A 24,412-nucleotide genomic window follows, 5' to 3' on the forward strand; every position below is an offset into this window, starting at 1 on the left:
TTACTTGAGGGCTAGAACAACTATGGTACTCTGGATTTGCTGAGAGAGTGAGCGTGGGGTAAATACCTTTTTTAAAAGTGAAAAATACAACTGAGTAATCCACCACTTCTCAGACTAATTTCTGCCCATTAACTGGCTGGCTTTGAAATCAAAGGCATACTTTTGTTCATGGAAACAAGAGTCAATGTGAAGTTCAGCACGTCTGTGAACTTACACATCCATGATTACTGATTGTTAATGAGGACATGATCAACAGTCCTGGTGAAATTATCTGGGCTGTATCAAGTCTGCTTGTGAATCTTTGCGTGATGCAAGTGAGTCAGCAATCACCATGTCACTGGCAGCAGCAAACTCCAGCAGTTGCTGTCCATTCCTCTTCTTCTGCCCAATACCAAGCTTCCTGAACGTACTCCCCCAGGCGTGATTATCCTTTCCAATCTGTACATTAAATATGACCAGGATTATGACATCATCTTTTTTGGAGTTTCATTAAAGACTGACTGTAGTTGCTGCTAAAAATTATCTGTATCCACATCATTGACTTTGTTTTTGGTGGGACCATACACTGCAATGATGGTAAGATGCCCACAGCTGGTATAAAATATGACACTGATAAATTGCTCATTAACACCAACCATCCCTGCAATGCCCATTGGACATTGGGTCAAAGTACAATAGCTACCTCTTGCTGAAGCAACCTGGACGGCCTAAGAACAAAAACATACAGTCCTCAACTTTCTTCTCATCACTTCCTGGATAGTCCCACTTTATGTAAAGCACAGATCTCAATGTTCAGGATTTTCATCTGCTTGACAAAGATTGCTTTAGCTGTTTCAGACAACATTCAAATGTAACAAGCACCAATTTTACATTTGCCACCAATACACAGGCTAGAAGAATGGCCTTTTCAGCTATAAGAACAATTGACCAGATTGTCACAGATGGTTGGCTTCAGTGTAAACTGTATACTTCAGGGACTCTCAAACGGAGCTCCTTCCAGAATCACCCTCAGATCGGTCCACCACTGCAGGGAGGTAAGTACCTTTGGTGGAATTGTGGCAACCTTGTGGGGATGGGGTTGACAGCTGCTGCTGGAGGGGTTTCAGCCTAAGCCTCGCATGGCGGATGATGTAAGTGCACGCCGCCATGTGGCCCAGCAGCCTGAGGCAAACCTGGGCCGTGGTGAGGGGACACGTAGAGATGCTTGCAATGACACTTGCCATTGTCTTGAATCTCTCCTGCAGCAGAAATGCTCTGGCACAGATGGAGTCGAGGACTGCTCCGATGAATTCTATCCTTTGTACCGGGACTAATGTTGATTTTTCCTCATTATCAACAGACCCAGAGCATGGCACGGGAGCTGCAGCACTCAGATGTTGTGTTGGACCTCAAACCTGGAATAGCCCGTGATGAGCAGTTGTTGAGGTACAGGTAAACCTGGATACCTCGCTGCCTGAGGTAGGCCATCACCACCGCCATGCATTTTTGGTAAAACACCCTTGGAGCTGTACCCAGACCAAACAGGAGCACCATGAACTGGTAGTGAGCGAGACCCACTGTGAAGCACAGGAATCGTCTGTGTCCCTGAAATATTGATACATGGAAGTACGCATCTTTCAGATCCAGGGTGGTGTACCAGTCTCCTGCATCCAGGAAAGGGATGATGGAGGCTAGGGAGACCATGCGGAACTTCAACTTCTTAAGATATTTGTTGAGGTCTCGCAAGTCCAGAATGGGTCTTAGAGGATTAGAAAGTACCAGGAGTAGAATCCCTTGCCCCTGTACTTCTGAGGGACTTACTCCACTTGCAGCAGGACCTGAACCTCCTGAGTGAGCAGTTGCTCATGAGAAGGGTCCCTGAAGAGGGAAGGGGAAGGGGGTGGGTGAGAGGGGGACAGAAAGAAATTGGAGGGTATAACCCTGCACCATGGTGTTGAGGACCCAGAGGTGCAAAGTTATAGAGGTCCATGAAGGGAGGAAAGGAGACAGATGGCTGGAAAAGTGCAGAGAAGCAGGATCCAGGCTGGTACGTTGCCCTTGGGCACATGCTCAAAACTGCCACCCTGTTGGTTGTAGGTGGAGCTCGACTGGGCAGAGGATGCTGGCTGGTGACCTTGCTGGTGTCTGTAACCCCTGCCCTTTTTATGGGCAGCTTCTGACCTGAGTTGGCTCCCAGAGCCCTGGACCTCTTGCAGTTTGAACCACTTTCTGGCCGGGCCCAGGGTCTTCAGTGTCACCCAGGAGTCCTTGAGTCCATGCAGTTTTGTGTCTGTTCAGCAAACCAAACTTGGCCATCGGATGGGAGGTCCTGTATTGACTGTTGGACTTCCGTCGACAGGCCCAACAACTGCAGCCAGGATGTCCTCCTCATCGAGATGGCTGAGGCCATGGTTCTGGCTGCAGAGTCTGCAGTGTCTGATGCCGCCTGGAGGGCTGCTTTGGCTACTGGCTTGCCCTCTTCGAGGAGCACATAGAACCCCTTCTTGGGGTCCTCAGGCAGCAAATCCCCAAACTTGGCCATGGACTGCAACATATTAAAATCGTAGCGGCCAAGCAGGGCCTGGTGGTTGGCCACCTGCAGCTGGAGGCTCGAGGATGAATAAATCTTTCTTCCAAACATATCGAGCCTCTTTGAGGCTTTGTTTTCAGGGTGGCACCTCGTTGACCTTGCCTTTCCCATTCATCAACAGCAGAGACCACCAGGAAGCTTGAGGCACGGTGCGTGTAAAGGTACTCATAACCTTCACAGTACTTGCATTCTGCCCTTTTTGAAATAGGAGGCAGCGATGAGGGGGTCTGCCACAGGGAACTGGTCATCTTTGCCACCCTGTCGTGTAAGGACAACGCCAGCCTGGCAGAGGCCACCGAGCTAAGGACATCAAATAGGGCGTCTGAAGGTTCCTCCAGCTCCTCAGCATGAAGACCCAAGTTCAAGGCAACCCTTCTTAGCAGCTCCTGATAGGCCTTAGCATCATCCTGTGGGACTGGATGAGGGGCCCCTGTAATCACCTCTTCAGGTGAGGATGAGGAAAAAGCTGGCACTGGAGGATCTGCCACCTCCAAAGGCTACTCAGCTGATTCCTCCATGGGAGTCGGGTGGAGCTGAGGAGTCTTTTCCCCAGAGATCTCCACATCAGGGGGCGGGCAGGAGACTGTGGCCGATGGTTTATCCGAGGCCCCCGAGGCTTACCTGAGCACTTGCGAGGTCTGCAGGAATCCCCAAAGGTTCCAAGAGTACCAGGGAGCAGGCCACTGGCCCTGGGGCCACGATGCAATGGGCAGTGCTGCTTGTAGAGTGGGTACCCCCGGTGCAGGAGCCTGATCCTCTGGTATGGACTCCTGCTTGATACCGGAGTCCGAAGAGGAGGAACCACATATGGGAAACCAGGACAGTGCCGATCAATCGTCCTGGTTGCAACAGCACCAATGCCAGTGATGCAACGGGGATCTGTCCGACGATGACGACTCCCTGTGCCGAGCTCCTGGAGACCAACAGCACTCGGTAGATCTGCGACAATGGCCCAGCGATTGATGCCTCACACTTCTTGAATGGTGCTGGTCCATCAAGCGGGAGCAGGAGAGAGTTGGTCATCAACGTAGGGAGTGTGGACCTGATCACAACGAACCATACCAGCACTCTGGCAGCAAGGCTCTTGGGACCGTTGGCTTATGTCCCTGGAGCAGTGCCGCACAGTTGGGAAGTGACTAGGTAGGCCCTGGTATCGGGGCCACAGGGACGGGTGCACCTCCATGGGCCTGCGCCAAGTCACCAGCACCCTGCATGTCGAACCCAGCGAGTGGTGCCCTTAGTCCGGAGACTGGTGAGGGTTCCTTCAGGCTGACCTCCCTATGTCCAAGGCCTGGCAGCTCCATGTTGGCAACTGCTGGCGGGACTCCATGAGGAGGAGAGTAGTGTCGCAAAGATGGGGACTGCTGGAAAGGTTCCATGGCAGGTTTGCTCTTAGAGCAAGGCACTGCCGTGGCTGGCACTGGTAACAGTAAGATGTCCTGCGCCACCTGCAGGGCCTTGGGCGTCGACGGCATGTCCAGGGTGGCAGGTGTATCTTGGGATCGGCTAACCCACTCAACCTTATCTGGGGCCCAACTCCCGCACAGAGGTGAGAAGCCTCTCTTTGCAGGTCCTTGCTCCCCTCTGGCCCTCTCCTTCCCTTTATGAGATGTCAGAGACCATCCCCTCCCAGTCTTTCTTTGCCTCCTGGCCGGTGCCGAGGAGGGGGGTTGGCTATGGTCTGAAGATGGTACAGTAGTGCTTTGTACCAATGCCACGGTACTAGGAGCACAGTCTGACCTGGATGGCTCTGGTGCCAGTTAGCACCAACTCTGTAAGGAACACCCGGAGATGTATGTCTCGCTCCTTCTTTGTCCGAGGCTTGAACCCCTTGCAGATCTGACACTTGTCACTGATATGGGTCTCGCCCAGGCACCTCAGACAGCTACTATGAGGATCGCTGATGGGCATCAGTTTTTTGCAGCAATCACAAGGTTTGAAGCCTGGGGATCGGCGCATGCCCCGTCTCTAGGCTGAGTCCCGTCCATTACTAAACTTTAACTAACTAACTAACTACACCAAGGGAAACTACTAAGAACTTTTAACTATTTACCAAAAAAGGTTTGTCTCAAAGGATTAAGAATGAGAAGGCTTGCAAAAGCAAGAGATGTTCCAGCACCATCATTGGCGGTAAGAAGGAAGTGAGGGGAGCCACTCCAAAGGGCGCCAGAGCCAGTCCCCTAGGGATACTGCTGACGGAAAAGCTTCTGGCACCAGTGGTGTGGTGAGTGAGTACACAAACCTACAATGGAATGGACATGAGCAAGCACTCAAAGAACTAGAATATTCTAAACTGAACCCAGGAACTACCAGCCCATCTACACTGCTTTAGCCTTGGTATGGACATATTATAAATATGGAAAACTAATTCTGAAGCCTGTGTACCAAGGAAAGCTGCTACACACCCAGTAATCACAAGGGTGCCAAAAGCTTTGGTGGCTTGACAAAACTGCCAGTGATGGATATAAGCTGAATATAGAATCAGTGCACCTTAAACATCTTGCCAGAGATCAACCTGGGTGGCGCTCAGTTTGTAAGGTCACGTCCCTTAGTGATTTGTCATGATGATGGTGAGAATTGGTTATCTAAGTAGTCCTGATTGAGCAAGTGAGCCAGAAAATTCTTGGAACCCTTCTAGTCAGCAGAAAAGCATCTCCTCTTTCCTCCAGAGTGCCATCTTCCAGGTACGGTGGATTGCTTCTTTTAAAATGGTTAACTTCAAAAATGATTTGAATGATCGTTGCCACTCCTCCATCACACCATATCCATTGAAGAAGAAAACCTTCTGCTTAAGACTATTATCCGCACTAAAGGTCAAAAGGTGAAATAAGCACTATTACAAATCTACTACAAATCTGAAACCACAAAAGGGAGAGGGGATCTGCCTTCTTGGCACAGGAAAAACACTTTCGGCAGGAAGAGTTGGGTACCCAGGGACCAGCAGTCCATCCAAGTGTTCAGACTCATCTAGGGATGAAGCCATAATAGTCTCCATGTGATGGACAAAAAGGGATAAACTCTCACATGGGGTTTAGGAAGGCTGCAGCAGAATAAGTATGCTGATGAAACACAGCTCTGTCTCATGTTCATTAAGGTCATATGGCTCAATGTCCTTTTTCCCCAGTACCTGGACAATAATAAAGAGAGGTATGCTAAATTGGGCAAAAGCCCTAAAGGGCAAGGCAAAATTAATGGGAGGATAGGGTTCTGTTATTGAGAAAATTCACCCTCTTTTATCCAGGAGACTCACCATTTGGGCAGCTGCTGGAACTGATGACCAAGAGTTCCTTTTTCAAATGGCTGGTTATACATTTGTGACCACTTCTCACAGATCTGTACTTCAGCGTGGGATTTATGACTTTTAGATCCTCATTGTTTAAAGAAATTTGTATCTAGATGGTTCATTCAGAATAAGAACGAGAAGAGTTTTTTCTTTATTTCTTAAACTAGTGCAGGTTTGCAATGTAACATTGTAATGTCTGTAGCCAAATAGTTAAATCTTAAATTTAAGATTTTTAATCTTAAACTATATAGCAGCATAAATTTACATGGTAATTTACAAAACAAGTGAGATCAGTCACTTCCTCTGAAGAGCGAAGGTATGTGTTAGTAGTACACATTTTAAAATCAGAGTAAATAACATCACTTAAGAATGCTGAAAACCTTTATTTAAAGGGAGTAAGTTTGCCATATTTTTTTTTATTTCATACATAAATGCATAGTATTTGCACTACCGGACAAATAAGAAACCACTTTTGGACCATCTGTCCAATGATGTCTGGCAAATTAATCTAGCTTCCTCTCCAAATGATGGAGATATCAGCATTCTACCTAAAACAACCTTTTTGCATAAAAGAAACATACTACAGCTATTTTAAAGCTGATATTCCAAAGCAAAGAGTGTTAGGATATAGATATTCAGGCCTGTCTGTAAAGGCCTGTACTGTAAGAATTTAGGTGTATTCTGATCACTTGGCTAGTTATAGAGGTATAAAAGAAAGAATCAAAATCACTGTCTGCTAGTGTAAGGTCCTTGTCTTACTGTGACAGTTTGTGGCCCTGTGCTTAGGCTAAGGCCTTTGGCTAAGCAGCAGAGGCAGCCATAAGCTGGGAAGCGAACGGTCAGATCCTCACATTCCAAACTAGTCACATTGAAATAAGGTGCTATTGGGCAGTTAGGAATACAATCCTGTCCTGATAGTGCCTATCACCTCCAGAAAAAGGGAAGTGCCTAGAAGATGTAAAAGGAAACTTACTTTGATAGCATCCTGTCTGGCAAGAACTCACTTAAAAATAGCTGGGATGTGAAATCCTCACTTCTGTATTGTTTTGTCATTATAGTTCCCACTCTGCTATTGTTTGTCTGTATAATCTCTGTCTGGTTCTGTGATTGTTTCTGTCTGCTGTATAATTAATTTTGCTGGGTGTAAACTAATTAAGGTGGTGGGATATAATTGGTTACATAATCATGTTACAATATGTTAGGATTGGTTAGTTAAATTTCAGGAAAATGATTGGTTAAGGTATAGCTAAGCAGAACTCAAGTTTTACTATATAATCAGTAGTCAATGAGGAAGTGGGTGGGTGTGGGTGGGTCTGTGGGTGAGATGGGAACAGGGAATGGGGGTAAGAAAATTGGAATCATGTTTTCCTAAGGGAGGGGGAAATGGGAACACAGAATGGGAGTAAGGAAGTTGGAATCATGTTTGGCTAAGGGTAGAAATGGGAACAGGGACACAGGTGTAAGGCTCTGTGGTGTCAGAGCTGGGAAGGAGGATACTAAGGAAGGAAACTGGAATCATGCTTGCTGGAAGTTCACCCCAATAAACATCGAATTGTTTGCACCTTTGGACTTCGGGTATTGTTGCTCTCTGTTCATGCGAGAAGGACCAGGGAAGTAAGTGGGTGAAGGAATAAGCCCCCTAACAAAGATCTCTGTATTTTAAAATATCAAAGATGCCTACGGAACTTGAAAGTTCCAATAAGGTATCAGAGTAACAGCCGTGTTAGTCTGTATTCGCAAAAAGAAAAGGAGTACTTGTGGCACCTTAGAGACTAACCAATTTATTTGAGCATGAGCTTTCGTGAGCTACAGCTCCCTTCATTGGATGCGTACCGTGGAAACTGCAGAAGACATTATATACACACAGAGACCATGAAACAATACCTCCTCCCACCCCACTGTCTTGCTGGTAATAGCTTATCTAAAGTGATCATCAAGTTGGGCCATTTCCAGCACAAATCCAGGTTTTTAATTTAAATGTATATAAACAGCCTCATAATGTGTGTTAATGGGTTTATAACAAATAGAATTTCTGCTTGAGTTTTTGTAACAGAACTTAACAACCTGAGAAAATAATTATAGCTAACTATTCTTAGAATAACAGGTTTGGAAATGTTCAATTAAACAAATAAAAACACCCCTAAATTTGTAAACATCTCACCAGATGCATGTACTGTAAAGTTATTTCTACATTATACATACAACTTTCACTGTACCGCTATCTGATACAGATGGTTCAAAGTATAAATAGTTCAGCAAGCGCTGAATACTAGGAATGGTAACTTTCAACTCATATTTCTCCTCAGATACAGTTGAGCACATTTTACCATGCATTCAGAAGACAAATTTAGTCTCATTACTTATTAGTTCTGGATGCTGTCAAAATAATTCATTAAAATTCTGCTTTTAAAAATAAAGGGGACATCATGCTGTTACAAGTGAAAGACTTAGTCTACAACAGGCTTGTAAATTAGACTTTGTAATATACAAAGCTTTAAATTGGTTCACAAAGTTTCAGACAGAGTTGAAATCATTTTATTTGTAGTTCAGTCTCAGTGATGATTGCAATATCTGAAGCGTAACTTCAGAGCCATAATTAGGGCATGTTCCTGACCAAGCAGATTTCAATGCAATGCATTTTTATTTAGTATAGTGGAGACTAATGCAACACCGCTAGGTTATGTGGTAACCTTTAACTATTTGACAGATAGTTATTGATTATACAGTAATCCTAAAGAACAGACACCAGGTCACAAAGTAATCTGACATCAATAAACCTACAGTAGCTGTATGGAAGAAGTGACAAAAAAAAATGTTTTGAACCTTGATAGCTTTTACCAATACAGAACTTCAAAATTATACAGTTATTCTTTCAATGGGACTATGTGTTAAGTTATTTTTAACCTAGAAAAATTAACATTTATTATGCAGAAGAAAATAAATTTAAAATAAATGTGTAGAAGCTAACTTGCCAAAAGAATTTTCTTGAATGTTTTTTCAGAACAGGTGGGAAAAAAGATCACCATCTATAATATGGTCCACTGTTCTAATATTTGCTTTAGCAACTTGGTCACTTTGGGGTTTTTTGTTTTGTTTTTTAACCTATGAGAATATTTTATGATTAGTAGAAAATCTTTAACAGACACAAAAGATGGAAGATGAAATTGCAGCAAGACAGCATGGCAAACCTGAGAGATCTATTAGTGCATAAATCTCCTTAAAACAGAAAAGAGAGAGAAAAAGAGCACTAACAAACCACAATAAAAGTTGTCCTCAAAGTAGTAGGTTATAACAGGGTGGGAAATGTGTAATATACATGTACTCCTCCAAAGCAGTTACTGTCTTTCTAAATATAAGGAGCTGATGTATTTTCACAGCATCAGATTTACTTATGGTATAAAGCCATACAATTGTAAAATGATTACTATGATTATTCTTTTCCCACCCTGGCACAGAATAAACATGAATTCAGAAGCACAGTGGGAGTGGAAAACAAAGAAGAGAAGAGAGAAAAGGCAGCAGAGAAAGACAGAAAAGGTGAATACAGAGCTACAGAAGTGTTTATTGAGCATGCTACAGAGGTAAGCAGAGTACACACAAAATGAAATTAAACGACTGTCAAACCTCCCAACTTTGTTAGAAAATTAATTTTTAATTGTGCCGCTTTCAAACTATACTGAATTTTACATTTCTAAAGATGTAAAAACTTAACTAATAGAAAATATACATGACCTTTTTCTACATAGATAACAGAATCTATGAATCTTGAAACTAAGTACATCAATTTCAAAAAGTATTGGTCATTTAAACAGAATCAGATTAAACAGTTCAGATTGACAGAAGAACTGTTGTCAAATTAATTTGATCTGTAGATTCTGAGCCATGTTTATAGTAAAGTCAGATCGATTTCTAATACAAAATATTTTGAAGAGATTTATTAAAACTGAATATTACAATGCAAGGTAAATTAAGACTAAAGGCACATAAACTTTGGTCCCACCTGGTTGTCAGTTTTAAAAAACTGCCACAAAATTAACCTTCCTGCAAGTGTTCGCAGTACACTTTCTTCATCTTTGAAAAATACATGCACCAGTTCCTGAACTAGCTAGACCAGTCTGCACATGCTCAGAAATCCACAACCATATTCCAAATCTTAATTACAAACTAAAGATGGCAATATATATTTAAATGCACATAAGTCATGTCAACTTCAAAAACATCTACGAAAAATATTCAACCACAAACAAGACATTACTTAGTGCTGACATTTATATGATACGTCCCACAAGAGTGTGTACAAAAAGGTTAAGATTCCACAATGCTTTCCACATAGGGCTCAAAAAAAAAAAATCACAGAAATCACTTTTTTCTCCTTTAAGAAATTAATATTCTGTACCGTGTTCATTTTCTCTAATGCCTACATTCATAACTGAATCTAGACCAGAATCATGAAATACAGAAGGCCATTTACAAAAAAAAGTTAAAGTAGCAGAAATAAAATATGCTGTGTTTTAATCTTTCAAAGTAATGTATCTTATCTGATTAAAAAGAAAGATACGTGACAACCCAATAAGTAATAAAAGAGTTCCAAGCAGGAGAAACAAAAACCTTAACCTTTTTACACACCCCTGCCTAAATATATTTTAATTCTCATGTAACACTGTGCCCCAGCCAACCAAATTCATTTTACTAGCAAATGTAATTCTAGCAACACTAGTTTTCCTTTTTAAGGCACGTATGTCAACTAACTTGAAAAACTGTGGGCTTAACTTGAAACCCTTTTAAACAAAATGATGTTTCTCTAAACAGATGAAAAACCAACAGTTAATATCACTGCTTTTCTTTTCTTATGAATGTTTTTTTTAAAACAACCAAGGAATGATAACAGCATGAAAGACAGAAGTCAAACTCTGGTCCCCACTCTCCTGAACAGTCAATAGGTGACGACACTGAACAATGCGATACACCTTCATTTTTTATCTCCCATTTTAAATTGTTGATTTTGAGAAAGAAACTCTCAGATGGTGATTTTCTCCAAGATTGTAATTATGCAGATCAATCAAAGCCTGAATAGCTTCTTCCACTGTTGACATCTGAAGAAGTGCCATCTTGTGATCTCTTCTGAAACAAAAACAACAACATTAGGAACTCAACCAATACTAAATAAGGGCCTAAAAACCTTTCTTCCCTCTCCAGAAGAGTATTTTTTCAAGACATTCTGTTAAAACATATGAAGTCAATCTTTTGTTCAAAACATAGGGATTCAAGGAAAACGTGCTTACTGAAAAAATTTAAATGCTTTCACAGTGCCTCCAGTGTTAGCAAACAGTGTGCGCAGATCATCTTCTGCTACTGATGGTCTAGAAAAATGAAAAACAAAAACACACATATAAGAATTAATTATCAGTGGATCTAGTATTTTATGGCTTATGTGAATCCCACTGGCTTATTGTCATACAACACTTACGGAATATTAGACAGGTGAAGAGTTGCAGATGGAGGGAATATATTCTGAAAATTTTTTGAGCCAGGTTTCTTGAAGCGATGCAAGGGTGAATTACCAAAATCTTTAGTTAGCCCTTGGTCATCAAGTCCCTCTCGAGGTAGCTGTACTGTCTGATGCTTGGAAAGGGTAACTCGAATAATCTTCCCATACATTTTTTGTCCATTAAGATGACTCATGGCTGAAAAAGACAAATTTATTAAATTCAGTGCTACATTTCAACACCCTGCAAGGATGGCATATACTTTCTCATTAAATCACTGATTTCAGCCAACACTGCAAGCTAGAAAAATAATTCAATTTCAAAGTTAGTTTGTAAAGTTTTCAAAACTGCACTGCTATGTTTAGCCATGTATTCAGTAAAACAAACATGGAAACACAACCCTATTTTATTCTGTTATTTGAATGGTCCAAATAACTTATTCCAGGTGAAAAAGCCCACCATGACACTAACCAACATACACACCACTACCTAGTATTATGATCAAACTTATTTTCTCTGATTTAATTGTGGTATTTTTGCATGTGCTATTGTGCTGATATGGCCAGTGAAGTAGCAGACTGATGTCCATAGGGTTAGATTAGAATTTGAAGTTAATGTTTAGTTCAGAAAATAAATTAACACCTCTTTCTCCTCCAACAACACTATTATTCTGTTCACATAAAGCAGCACATACACATACGATTTTTGGAATACAGAACGACTTGATGTAATAAGTTTTCATGTCTCATGGATAGTCTGGGATCTGAGAAAAACTAGAATAAGAGTAGACTGACATATATGAACATGTTCATTTTAATTTCCACAATATTATTTCAAATACTTAAATTTACAGATTTAAATGAGGCATAAATTAATCTAATCTTACCCAGCTGTGACTGGTTCCCATCTGCCATCTGTATAAGAGCACTGTCTTTCTTATTGTATAAAATCTTCACACGCTGCACATCCCCATAAACACCTTTTTTAGAGTCAGAGAGGTAATCCAAAAGAATAATTAATTTTAAGTCTAACCAACTAAACAGCACATTTTGACATATCAATGAAACATTCAGACATCAACAAGATCACCCACTCAATCTCAACATTCACACAAATGAATAAAGAAGATCAAGATTTTGAATAGTGAATTTTGAAAAGAATAAATTTTTGATAAACCCTCAAAAGCTATGTGAATGATATTAAATTAAAGACCATGCAAAATATATTAGCATGCATTAAAAGAAAATCTTGTGTCTATGGAGAGTTTTTAAACAGCAAAAGAAAAATAGCAAAAGATTTACTATTCAACTTTAAGCCAAAAGTGCTAGCTAAAAATAAGAATTAAGGTGAAACAAAAATTAAATCAATAATAAAAGTATAGTGCTAACAATAACATACCGAAGAGGGTAAACAGACTTTGGGGCGTAACCATCTTTAGAAGGAGAGAAGAGCAAGCAGCGTAAGACAAGAAGAGAGAAGAGTCGAGGAAGAGCGGAGATGAACAGATCATCCATAACGAAGGGTGGTTCCCGCAGAATGGTGAGGTGGTCATGGATCATGGTTCAAGGCGGTTAATTGGGGCAAGTTGGTCCGAGGAACACATTTTGTTCAAGCACAGAAGCATGAACATAGGGAATGAAGACAGGGAACGTAGACAAGGATAAGGAAAATAAAGGATAAGACGGGGGAGGGCATGGGAATTTGAGGAAAGACAAGGAAAGGGAAGGTGAACACAAAAGGAGAAGGATGAAATGGGGAAGGGAAACAGCAATGCAGAAGAAAAAAAGGAAGTGGGGAACAAAAAAAAATAAAATATAGGTCAGTACATAGGAAATGCAGGAATTTGGTCAGAAAATGGTTGGTTTATGTACTGTACAAGGAAAAAAACTGAGTAAAATGTTGTCACCCAAGACAAATATGGGTAAAGTACATCCATATCAAAGAATAAATTACAGCATTTCATCTCAACATGAAAAAAAAAAAGCATGCAATAGAAATTTTAAACTTTGAACTTCAAGTGCATAAGCATGGCTGGGTATGAAATGCCGGCAAAAATCTTTCAAAATGGCACTCTGATCCAAACATTTTAACATGCAAGACTGTGGATGACAAAATAGTAACAAATGATAAATAAGCTTCATGAATCATATTAACAGAGGCCAGTTAAAAATGAAACAAGTATTCCAACTAGACAAACTGCTACATCAAACTTCCCACATTTCATACCAGCTTTCACAGCAATTAAAAAATTGTACAAGACAGTAAAAATGCAAAACTAAATAAAACCCCTTAGATTTTAGAGTTAGCAAGAAAGGTAACAGTATTAAGGTGAAAAATGTTTTTGAAGACAAATGAATAATAACTGCAAAGAAAAAATTACTAAGAGAGACTGGAAGAGTGCCTCGTCAAGATCTTTGGGAGAACCTTCAAAGAAAAACGTGTTAGAGCAGTTCACATAAATTAAGATTTTAAAAATGCAGTGACACGTAAGCATGAAATGAAGCAGCAAATAATTAGAAAAGAAAAACACAATTCTACTTTACATAAAATATAATCTACAAGTTAGAATACATTTTGTTGTTTTTGTGAAAATATTTAAATTACAAATTGAAAACCAAACATGCAGTATTTACCATATTTTTTTTAGGAAAAATAGGTAGCCAAATATCAAAGGATATTTTAAGTTGTTAGCTACCTAGGAAAACAAAAATATTTAACTATAATAGAAAAAAAATATAAAGTTTTATAGTTTCAAAATTAATTTAGACATACAAAAAACAAGAAAAAATACTTTGATCTTAAAGTAAGCAAGTGAAAATAGAGGCAAGTGCAAAAAAATGAAAACATTCACAAATGAAGTGTGATTAAAAAATAAGGAATAAAAAAGAGTTAATGGTTTCACTGACCTCTTCATTTAAATTGCTAACCAGGAGGACTGTATTGCCACCAGCTGAGACTCCAGGCATACCCACTCGGCCAGCAGCAGCAGCAGCTGCTGCAGCAGCAGCATTCGGAATAGCCAAAGGACTCAGCGCTCCTGGAACAGCTGCAACAGGAAGCCCTAATTTTAAAATAAAGCATATTTTACGAAATACACACAAGTCATTTAAAAATATCTAAATCAGAAGTACAAACACTGTATTGTTTACACAAAAGAATTCATTCCACGATTCGTATTTTCCAACGCTTAGTGAAATGGATCAGTAATAAATATCAGGAGAAAAAGCAGGGTTCTCGCTATTTTTCTTGCTTCAAAGCACTTCTTATGCCACTTCACTTTTCTAAAGACCATTTTGTTTTCAATCAAATGCAGTTCTTGTGAACCACACACATTGCTCTTTTTTCCTAGATTAAAGCAAAAATCCTCCCTAATAATATCTACAGTATCTGGTTTAGAAAAGGTTCAGAAAAGGGCAACGAAAATTATTAGGGTATGGAATGACTTCTGTATGAGGAGAGATTAACAACACTGGGACTTTTCAGCTTGGAAAAGAGATGACTAAAGGGAGATATGATTGAGGTCTATAAAATCATGACTGGTATGGAGAAAGTAAATAAGGAAGTGTTATTTACTCCTCATAACACAAGAACTAGGGGTCATCAAATGAAATGAACAGGCAGCAGGGTTAAAACAAACAAAAGGAAGTATTTCTTCACACAGCCAACCTGTGGAACTCTTTCCCAGAGGATGTTGTGAAGACCAAGACTATAACAGGGTTCAAAAAAGAACTAGATAAATTCAGGGAGGATAGGGCCATCAATGGCTATTAGCCAGGATGGGCAGGGATGGTATCCCTAGCCTCTGTTTGCCAGAAGCTGGGAATGGGCGAGAAGGGATGGATCACTTCGTGATTACCTGTTCTGTTCAATCCCTCAGAAGCACCTGGTATTGGCCACTGTTGGAAGACAGGACACTGGGCTAGATGGACTTTTGGTCTGACCAAGTATGGCTGTTTTTATGTTCTTATCAAAATGATCTGAAGAAATCTTTTTGATGTTTAATTAATCTTGTTGCCTGAATACACCAGTCAAGTCAGTGAAACTAAATATTAATGCAAGTTGTCTTCACCATTATATTTCCTTTATATTACCCTTTGGTATTAGTTACTTTCTTCACTTCAACTTGATGCTTTAGGCTAGGTTACAACCTTGAAGAGCAAGGCAAATAGAGTAGCCTACATATTACCCATCGCGTTAGGCTCAGTGGGGGGGTGGGGGGGAGGGAGTTCCAGCCATGAAGACGCAGGAATATTCAGTCCAGGGACATAGCTCCATAGTGGTAATCTTCCCTAGCCTCTCTGCCTCCTAAGAATGTTCATTCAGGAATTCAACTGCCATTGGCCACCCTATTGGAGCTCCTCCCCTCCAAAGCAGCTACGGCATTGTACAAGGATACTATTAATTTATGATGGGTTTTCCCAGTGGAATTCCTTGGGTACATAGTGAGCATACTGTCACCCAAGGATACACTCCTTCCCCACCATCCTGTGAAGTTGTGTCCCTGTGCTATACCTGCACTACCTTTTACAGATAAATTAGATGTGCTAGTTTTATTTGTACAAGTACATTTTATTTAGTCTCCAACAAATAAAAAGACTAGCACAAAAATCATAATTGTTCAAATTATTACTTTGTTCTACTGCACATTATTTGCCACTACTGCACTAGGCCTTGCAGATTTCACAATGTGGTCTTCCGATGCCTAGATGATGATACTAAATAAAAATTTAACACAGGACCATTGTAACCTTGACCAGTTGGGCCCACCAACGCATCTAAATAGAAATCTTTGCTTTGTAGATGAGAATTGAATTTTCTCCCTTCTTCCCCAAAAGTGAGTTAATTTTGTTTAAAAATAAAAATAAGGGAAAGGCAAAAGAATTCTTCAGTCTCAGATAGTGAGTAAATACTGAGCAGCTAATTGTGACCGTACTCGTCAATAAAAAAAAGAAAATATTCCCAACACTACTAAAAATAGATATTGTAGCAGGAAGAAAAATGCAGAGGTGTAAAATAAGTGTGGTTACAAAGTTTATTTCACACAAAGTAAGTAAAATTTCCATGCTCCACCTCATTAATCATGTTTCTTTTACAGGGGGGAATTTATGGGAGATAAATAATTAACACATTGAGATTTTACTGTGCTGGACAAAAGGACTAGCTAAGTATATAATATTAATTTATTATTATTAATAGTGGGATAGCCAGTAACTATTATGCAGTAATGGTAAAACAAAACAACAAAAACCATGTTAGGGATAGAGATTAATTTTGAAAATATTTTTATGGCATTACATAAATCCAAGTTATATTCTCCCTTAAAAAACATGTTCAGTTCTGGTCATTCCATGTAAAAAGAGATACAGAAGGGTTGAAAGAAGGGCAATTAAAATTAATGATGTGAAAGGATTTTCAAAAGAGAAGAGAGTTTTAAAAGGTATTTGTCTAAAGCAGTGGTTCCCAAACTTGTTCCGCCGCTTGTGCAGGGAAAGCCCCTGGTGGGCTGGGCCGGTTTGTTTACGCACTGGCCGCTGCTTCCAGCGGCTCGCATTGGCTTGGAGCAGCGAACCGCAGCCACTGGGAGCTGCGATCAACCAAACCTGTGGACACGGCAGGTAAACAAACCGGCCCGGCCCGCCAGGGGCTTTCCCTGCACAAGCGGTGGTTCAACTTTGGGAACCGCTGGTCTATAGTGTCATAACACAGGTATACAAAATAATGAACGCTACTGAGAAGGTTAACTAGACAATCCTATTTAGTCCCTCTTGTAACTCAAGAAAAAGGGGAAGGAGGCATCTAATAAAATTAAAGGGCAACACATTTAAAGACAATAAGAATGCTCTGGTTTTTAGCACAATGCATAGAGTTTAGTGGGATTCAACAAGGGATTAGACATTTTTATTAATAAGAACATCCAGTTATATTAGAAAGGCTAAATATGTGTAAATGGACAATCAAGCTTCAGGATATAAGCCAATCACTAGCTATCTGGGGGTTAGGAAAAAACTTCCCCCATGGACACAATATTGTATAATTGTCCATAATGAGAGCTGTCTATAATCTTCCATTGAAATGTAGTACTGGTCGCTGTCAGAGAAAGTATATGGGATTAGACAGCCCACTGGTAGTTCAGCATGGCAATTCCTATATTCCTCAAATCCACTTTTCACTTTCTTTTCCACAGTTGACCTCCATGAAAATTTATACTGCTACATACAAATGTATCAATAAACAACAGAAAAGTAAGTTAGATGTAAAAATGATGTGCCGAAGTTTTCCAAAAGTCGTAATTAAAGTTGTGCCCTGAATGTTTCAAATAGTAAAGGGCAGAGAGGCATCTGGCAATTAACTGATTTCCCCTTAAATAGCTATGTTCTGCTGTTATATCACAGAAGAAATGCACAGATATCAGGCACTGTATTAGAGCAACAGAACCAGCCAATAAAGAGGCTGAGATAAGTGAAAAAATCGAAAATATACCCAAAATATTGAACGCTATTCAATACCTCCAGTTTTTCACATATCCCATGGAAGAAGATAAGGTGAACCCCTCATCCCCCATAGCTACAAACCAGAAAGAACATAACTTTCATAAAAGTTTGTAGAGCAGACAGTTAGAAAAAAACATCTATTTGCTTACAAGATGAAAAAATGTGTTCTGGAAGTCACATTGATGCACACTTGGAATCCCATAATGCTACTTTCTGTCTCCTCAAAAACAGTATCAGAACTATTTTAAAGAAAAAAAGTACGCACAACCAATTTTTAAATAAACCTTATTTCAGAAAAAAGTTTAATTATAATAAAATGTTATTTTTTATGTTGAAAAGACTGATTGTTAGGATCAATTGTTGTATAAGTTGGATGAAATTTCAGGAGAGACCATTTATTAATCAAAAACTAAGTAATTCCTCTAGTACAGGAGTCAGCAACCTTTCAGAAGTGGTGCACCAAGTCTTCATTTATTCACTCTAATTTAAGGTTTCACGTGCCAGTAATACATTTTAACGTTTTTGGAAGGTCTCTTTCTATAAGTCTATAATATGAAACTAAACTCTTCTTGTATGCAAAGTAAATAAGATTTTTAAAATGTTTAAGAAGCTTCATTTAAAATTAAATTAATATGCAGAGCCCCCTGAACCGGTGGCCAGGACCAGGGCAATGAGAGTGCCACTGAAAATCAGTTCGAGGTGAGGAGGTGACAGGGAGAACTATGGGCTTCAAATATGTAATTTGTTTTTAAAAGTTTTTACTACTCCCTGTATTGTGAGAGCCACTACATTTTTGTGACAGCCATAAAAATGATACATTTACTCTCCTTGCTAGCTATATTGTAGTAGTTGATTTAAGTATACTTTTGAATTATATTAGTATTTCGGATTTTTGTGATGTAAATAAGAGGAAATAGAGCAATGTACAAAACTTGTCCCCCTAGGAAACATATTTTGAAAGAATTTAATTCAGACATAAAAAAAATGCAGAAATAGATTTTTATATTGTACATACCCATTTTTCATGTCTGTTTTCGGTAAGCTCAAGAAGTGTAGTTAAAAAAGGTCACATATGTATACATTAGCTGCAGAGTAAACATTCAGTAAAGATGCACAAGACAAAGGGGCACGATACTATGTGCCCACTGCACAACTTTTTCCATGTGAAGTGGTAGAAGCCTAGCACAGTTTAAACATAGGCCATTTTTATCTATGAAAATGCCACAACACTAAAGAATCATTGCAGGAGATAGAAACAGTAGCTTTGTACCATTGGAAAGCAGAGCTTCCCAATGAGACTTAACACCCACTTCTAGTCCTCAAAGGTCCTGAAATAACATTTTAAAGCATGGGAAAGCTATTTCTGGCCCTTTTTAGAGGTTTTTTACAGCTAGAAATGGAGCCCTCTGAGCCCTCTACAGCTACAAATGTAGTATCTGATATTTTACAGGTAAAGGGATAAAAAATAGTCCCAATAATATTTTTTAAAACAGTCCTAAAATATTATTTTTGTATCCCCTGTGCAGACTACATAATGGCTTTCTTCTGGGATGAACCACATAACTCACCTTCTAGTTTTGCCATTTGCACAAGGCAGCCATTCCTAATTTATGCTGGAAAACACTTAAAACATACCAAAACATATTCCTATGCACCCTATATATCCAGGCATATAATTTATAACATATAATAATATGTAGCTACATTTATCTTTTCTGGTTTTGTATCTTCTACTATTGCATATCAATCGGTTCATGTCAAAATGCTGTGTTGTGTTATCAATTTGTTCCTGAGGCAATAATTAAGAAGATGGAAGAATAATTATTCAATGGAAGAATAAACATAGAAGCAAAGTGAAACTACCAATATTCATCTAAATGTCCTTACTAATTAAAATTCTCCACCACTACTGAAGGGCCTTTTCCCCTCTCAGAAAAGATATATAATAATGATTCTAATTAGAAATGATTTTTCTGTGTTTCTACAAAGCTTTAACCAACCTTAAATATACAGGTTTGATCCTGACTGGGGCTTCCGTGTACTACTACTATATTAAAAAAAACAGATGACTGCATTTTTATAATGTTCTTAACAATTAGCATAGTAAATCAGAATACAAAGGAACAGCTTACCAGGACCTGAAGCGGAAGCTCTCCAAAAGTTATATCCTCTAAAGTAGCGTTTCTCAAATGCATCCACTGGGGCCACATGCGGCCACCAGGGGCTTTTCTTGCAGCCACAGCCTCCTGGGCTGGGATGGGGGGAAAAATAGCAGCCCCTCCTCCTCCCTGTTGCTCCAGGATGCACCACCTTGGTGTTGATTGCTGGGGCCACCAGTAGGGGTTCGGCCCTGGCCCCCCCCCAAGACTGTTGGGGCACAACACTGGAGGAGCAGGCAGCAGATGAGTTCCCCACCTTCCCAGGGGTTGCGGGACTCAGGCATTGGCTTCAGCCCTCAGGTAGTGGGACGGCAGGCTCTGGCTCAGGGCTTCAGGCTCCAGCCACATGGCTTCAGGCTCCATCTGCCGACCACGGGGCTTCAGGCTCCAGCCCCCTGCTGCCTCTCTTGCCCCCCAGCAATCCTTCTCCATTGCCCCTGCCCCCCTCTACCTCCCCTGACCCCCCATCTAGGGCTTAATTTCTCCCCCGGCTTGCCAGGGCTAAGTAAGGCTGCTGTGAAAAGTGATATTAACAAACATACAAGTATCACTTTTCACAACAGACTTACTAGCTAGCAATAAATAAATTACACTGATTTGGACATGTATATATGCATAGTTATTTGTTCTTCCTAACGCATTTTAGGAAAAATTGCCTGAGCGGCCACCAGTAAGAGTTGGTGGCAGCGCTCTGAGGCCACCAAAAAGATTTGTCCTGAGAACCCTTCCTCTAAAGATCCACATTCTTAAGTCTTGTGTCCTCACACATGCACCTTCAAGAGCTGACTAGCAAAGCTTGTATTATAAAGTTTAGAATCCCTCAGATGGAAACAATTAAAGCATGTGTCTCAGGAGACATACATAGCACGTCATAGCCTTTTATGAGTAATTCTTTTTTTCAATCTAAAAAGATCTAGGTTTCTGGGGAATAAAATGGAATTACAACTCAAACAGGGAGCAGGATAAATGAATCAATCTATAGGAGGACCCTCCAAATAAAAGCAAGTTCTTTCTAAAAAGGTGACTATCTTTTAATAATCTCTATAAACGAAGAATGAAATGCTTGAAATTTGTCCCTATTAATGATTTAGACCAATCAATAAAAGAAACACCTTATTTTTGCTTTTATTGGTTAAAACTGGCACAAGAGATAGCCACAGTCTAGAGGAGAAAGGGAAATAAATATTTAGTAAGAATAAATTAGAGTCTGGATGATGTGGCGGATTGATAATAGAATACAAATTCACCCTATTGCCCCTGATTCAAATCTGGCCTGCGTAGGTAAGCAGTTGTCAGTCCAAACCGCGCTGGACAGCTTTTCCAAATAAAATAAGCAATCACAATGAAATCATTTTTAGCGATCTCATCAGTGAGGCTCCAAGTTTGTCACGGAGGTCATGGATTCCGTGACTTTTGCAGAGGCCCCTGCGGTTGGCCTGGGTGCTGCCTGAGCAGCTCAGGCAGCCCCTGGGCCAGTCGCACTGGCAGCTGCTGGGGCAGGCCCCCCTGCCCCCAGCAGCAGAAGTTTGAGTGTGGAGGGACTCAGGGTACTGCTATTCTACAACAGATAATTACACAAAAAATGCCCTTTCAAAACGGTTGCTATCTACTATCATTCTCAATGGAGTGAGGTGAAGAGTTTCCTCTTTCAAAATGGCCACCAACTCATATTGGGAACAACAGAAATGAAGCCAAACTGCCTTCGTGGAAGATGATGGCACCCTATCCAGTCACTTCTTTGTGGTATTCTCTGCAGAACATTATTCTTTAGTCCTTGTTGAAGTAACCAAGTTATGCAGGATGATGGCAAAAATGAAAATTATTTTCAATAACTACTCTCTGCACAATATTGACTTGACAGGAAGGTTAGGAAGGGGAACTCAGGGGGGATGTGAACAGAGAAATGTGAAGGACAATAGTGAGGAGGAAGTGGTTTGTATGTACGAAGTGAAATATGAAGCTTGGATGTTAGGAGATAATGGCCCTAAAAGTTGGAATAAAGTGAAGGTTTATAATATACATCTTCAAATCATCAGAAATATCACATTGTAACATTCTCTTTGGGATTCTTGTTTAGTGTTCATACATGAACATTTTAATTAAATAAAAAGGAAATTCCCAAATCAGAAATATGTTAAACTAGAGTTAAGGTTGAGAGTAGAGAGTAACTTAATGGTTGAAAACATTACTGGGATGGTCAGATCACCCCCCAAATGAGCATTAAAAACCCAGGATATTTACAGTTAATGTTACCCTTAAAAGAAACCCCAAAAAGTTGAAGTATGAAAATCAGTTAGGGAACTCTGCCCTGCAGTGATACTGATAACAAAATATATAATGTCTTTAAACATCAGTTTATCTAACCTGAGACCACAAACACTATTATGCATTAGTTATAACCGTATAGTTATTGCACAGCATCATTACAGGGTGGAGTTAAGGTTATTTGGATGCCTTTACAGTATGTTTCTATGTCTGAATTTCTTTAAATTTTAACCTTAACTGAATATCCAGTGTTTGTAATACTGGTATGGAGGACAATTATAACATCACTATAATACTTTACACTTACATTACTATATCTAATGAACCTTAACTCCAGTTTGTATCTTGGAATATAGAATACACTGATATTGATCGGATATAACTGCTTACATATCAAAACACAGCTAGTGGTCTTCCCTGTATAGAGGATTTTTCCTATGTATTTTTTTTTCATATCATGTAAAAAATACATGCCACTCCAAAGGAACAACTATTGCTTTTGACAATTCACCTGAAAGCACTCCATTCTGTCCATTAATGAATTTTCCTTCTTTCAAAAGATAAAAGGCTCATTAAAAAGACATCCAATTTAAAATCTCAAGGATTTCTGATCACCTCGCTCCTTCGCGGCAGAGAATGCAGTATATGAATGAATAATCATCTGCCAGGGCCAGGATTATCTTTTTGGATGTCAGGTTTCTAACTGATTATACAGCACAGAGACTTCATCGGTTAGAAGGTTCAGAGAAATTACACATCCAAGGAAAAAAAGTGATCCTTGTTCTGTAGATATTTACAACTGGCTATTCTGAATTATCAAGTAAAAATATTTTGATAAAAACCATGATCAATTTGTAGTATGATACACTGGTAATTAATCAACAGAATAGTATACATGATATGAAGCGAATCTTAATATATTTCAACACAGTGACCCTGCATTCCTGAATTTGCACTTAATCTTTCTAGATTTATGGATAACACATTTTGGGGGTGGAGGGGTTGTTTTTGTTTTTTGCCATTAGAGATGCAATCTTACCAGCTCTTTTTGCTAAAGTATACTTGGGCACAGCACATCAATGTTTTTTAAGTGTACATATATGTTGCATAGTGAGCAGTATTTGTAAACTAACATTTTTATCAGAGAGCTTAGAATCATTAAACAAATTAAAACCTTATAAAATAGAAAAGAAACTGTTTATATTAGGCTAAAAAACATGAAAGTAGTGCTAGGCTTGTGGTTAATTTACTTGACTAGGACTCTCAAGTTCTGGGTTCAGGTCCCAGATTTTCTACAGACTTCCTTAGTGACCTTCTACAAACTCAATAACTCTGTGTTTCACTTTCCCATGGGTTTGGTCTGCCTTGTATACTTATAGATTACCTGTTTGGAGCAAGGATTATGTCTTACTATGTGTTTGTACTATACCTAACACAGTCCTCTAGGCCAGTGTGTGCAAACTACGGTGTGCAAACTACGGTGAGCAAACTACGGCCCGCGGGACCCTCCTGCCTGAGCCCTGAGCTCCTGGCCCGGGAGGCTAGCCCCCCAGCCCCTCCCCTGTTGTCCCCCCTCCCCCACAGCCTCAGCTCACTGCGCTACTGGTGCAATGCTCTGGGCAGCACAGCTGCAGAGCCGCGGCCTGACCCGGTGCTCTGTGCTGCGCAGTGGTGTTGCTGGCTCCAGCCGGGCGGGACAGCTGTAGCACCGCCAGCCACTGGTGTTCCAGGCAGCGCGGAAAGGCGGCAGGGAGCGGGGGGTTTGGATAAAGGGCAGGGGACTTAGGGGTTGTGGTCAGGGGTGTGGATAGGGGGCGGGGTGCAGTCAGGGTAGAGGTCTTGGGGAGGACATCAGGGGACAGGAACAAGAAGGGTTAGATGGGGCAGGAGTCCTAGGGGGGCCATCAGGGGGCGAGAGCGGGGGGGGGGCATGGAGGTTGGATAGGGGGCGGGGGCCGGTCCACACCTAACTGGCCCTCCATATAATTTCAGAAACTCGATGTGGCCCTCAGGCCAAAAAGTTTGCCCACCCCTACTCTAGGCACTAGTGTAATACAAATAATACAAAACATATTCCCAAATAAAAAACAGCTTGTCAGTGTCCTAATAAAACCACATGTAGAGTGATACAATGGTTTTTCACTTATACAGTTTTAGAT

General features: G+C 40.3%; 1 protein-coding gene across 6 annotated transcripts in view; it reads right to left on the reverse strand.

The window, feature by feature from the left end:
• Positions 1-9,394: 9,394 nt before the first annotated feature.
• Positions 9,395-24,412, reverse strand: part of PTBP2 (polypyrimidine tract binding protein 2) — an 85,027-nt gene continuing 70,009 nt past the window's right edge. For 3 of the 6 annotated variants that reach the window (XM_084637781.1, XM_084637786.1, XM_084637785.1), the window contains 6 exons: positions 14,245-14,399; positions 12,737-12,770; positions 12,225-12,317; positions 11,320-11,536; positions 11,135-11,212; positions 9,395-10,973 (listed from right to left, as the gene is read on the reverse strand). In XM_084637781.1, the coding sequence (XP_084493907.1) occupies positions 10,841-10,973; positions 11,135-11,212; positions 11,320-11,536; positions 12,225-12,317; positions 12,737-12,770; positions 14,245-14,399 (710 nt within the window). In that variant the 3' untranslated portion in view covers positions 9,395-10,840. The remainder of the gene's footprint in view (positions 10,974-11,134; positions 11,213-11,319; positions 11,537-12,224; positions 12,318-12,736; positions 12,771-14,244; positions 14,400-24,412) is intronic. The other 3 variants (XM_084637784.1, XM_084637783.1, XM_084637782.1) reach the window with 3 other exon arrangements.

Source organism: Lepidochelys olivacea (assembly GCF_965140295.1).
Source record: "Lepidochelys olivacea isolate rLepOli2 genome assembly, chromosome: 8".
Taxonomy (NCBI): Eukaryota; Metazoa; Chordata; order Testudines; family Cheloniidae; genus Lepidochelys; species Lepidochelys olivacea.